Source organism: Sinocyclocheilus grahami, unplaced genomic scaffold (genome assembly GCF_001515645.1).
Source record: "Sinocyclocheilus grahami isolate Dianchi unplaced genomic scaffold, SAMN03320097.WGS_v1.1 scaffold4580.1, whole genome shotgun sequence".
Taxonomy (NCBI): domain Eukaryota; kingdom Metazoa; phylum Chordata; class Actinopteri; order Cypriniformes; family Cyprinidae; genus Sinocyclocheilus; species Sinocyclocheilus grahami.
The window spans coordinates 2,222-3,256 of NW_015509492.1; the positions used below are offsets into that span (position 1 = coordinate 2,222).

Here is a 1,035-nt window from a genome sequence, read left to right on the forward strand (position 1 = left end):
GTGTGTGTGTGTGTGTGTGAGAGAGAGAGAGAGAGAGAGAGTATGGCTGGAGGTGGATTACTAACCTTAGCTGCCTTCATTAAAATTTCTCTCTCCTGCTCCTCTTTCTTCTGTTTCTCCAACTGGTCAAGTTGCTCAAAGAACTTCAGCTGAGACCGAACATCCTCCACCTGCTCATACCGACTATCCTCCTGCACACACATTTTTAACATTACACACAGCCTTACAGGCTCACAACAAAAGCTGACACCCAAAGGATGGAGCGCTTTTGAGACCGAAACCCGCAACAGCCTCTGGATTCATAATTCCGATTCTGACATTAAGGAAACACATCCAGGGTACAACAAAATGTGGTAAATAAATATAAAAATATGTTACTATCAACATACTTTAATGAGCTAGCCCAACTGGGTCAGAAGCAGACTTGCCTTGTAAGTCATGTTCTTTTGCTGGGCAATCAATGAGACCTTCTCTAGAAGGTTTTGCAGTCTCTGCTGAGTGGCATGAGAGACGATGTTCACAACCTCGGGACCCAGCTCTGTCACTCCAAACCTTTGGCCTGACCACATACAGGACAACAACTGTTAGCTCTGGTAAAACAGTACATTGTAGTAAAATCGAATACAAGATTTTTCTGTAACTAGAAGTCTCACCTATCTCTAGTATCTTGTGCTGTAGCATGCTGGTGGAGAGGAAAGCTTCATCCTTACAAGACCGCGTGACTGCACCAACCAGCTCCGAGTTGGTGGCCAGGATACGAGCGCTCTCCTCCGAAAGATTAACGCCTGCCATTGAGGCCACGTCATTAATGTCATCATCATCCCTGGACAGATTTAGACATACAAGAATATATGTTAGAAAGCGTTTGAGAGTCTGTTTCTCTAGTTTTACAAATGCTGCAAAACTATACCTACAGTATATACTATACTGTAACTCTTTTGTATAACTACTCGAATGACAATTTACCATACTTTCAAGTATATAAAAGTATATAATATATCTGTGTAATATATCTATTAACATTTTAAATAAATC

At 41.4% G+C, this 1,035-nt stretch overlaps 1 protein-coding gene across 1 annotated transcript in view; it reads right to left on the minus strand.

The window, feature by feature from the left end:
- Positions 1-1,035, minus strand: part of LOC107576897 (transcription initiation factor TFIID subunit 4-like) — a gene marked incomplete at its 3' end in the record, with an annotated part of 4,984 nt that overhangs the window by 1,746 nt on the left and 2,203 nt on the right. The window contains exons 4-6 of the mRNA XM_016263019.1: positions 654-823; positions 429-559; positions 66-191 (exon numbers count right to left, since the gene is read on the minus strand). Of these exons, the coding sequence (XP_016118505.1) occupies positions 66-191; positions 429-559; positions 654-823 (427 nt within the window). The remainder of the gene's footprint in view (positions 1-65; positions 192-428; positions 560-653; positions 824-1,035) is intronic.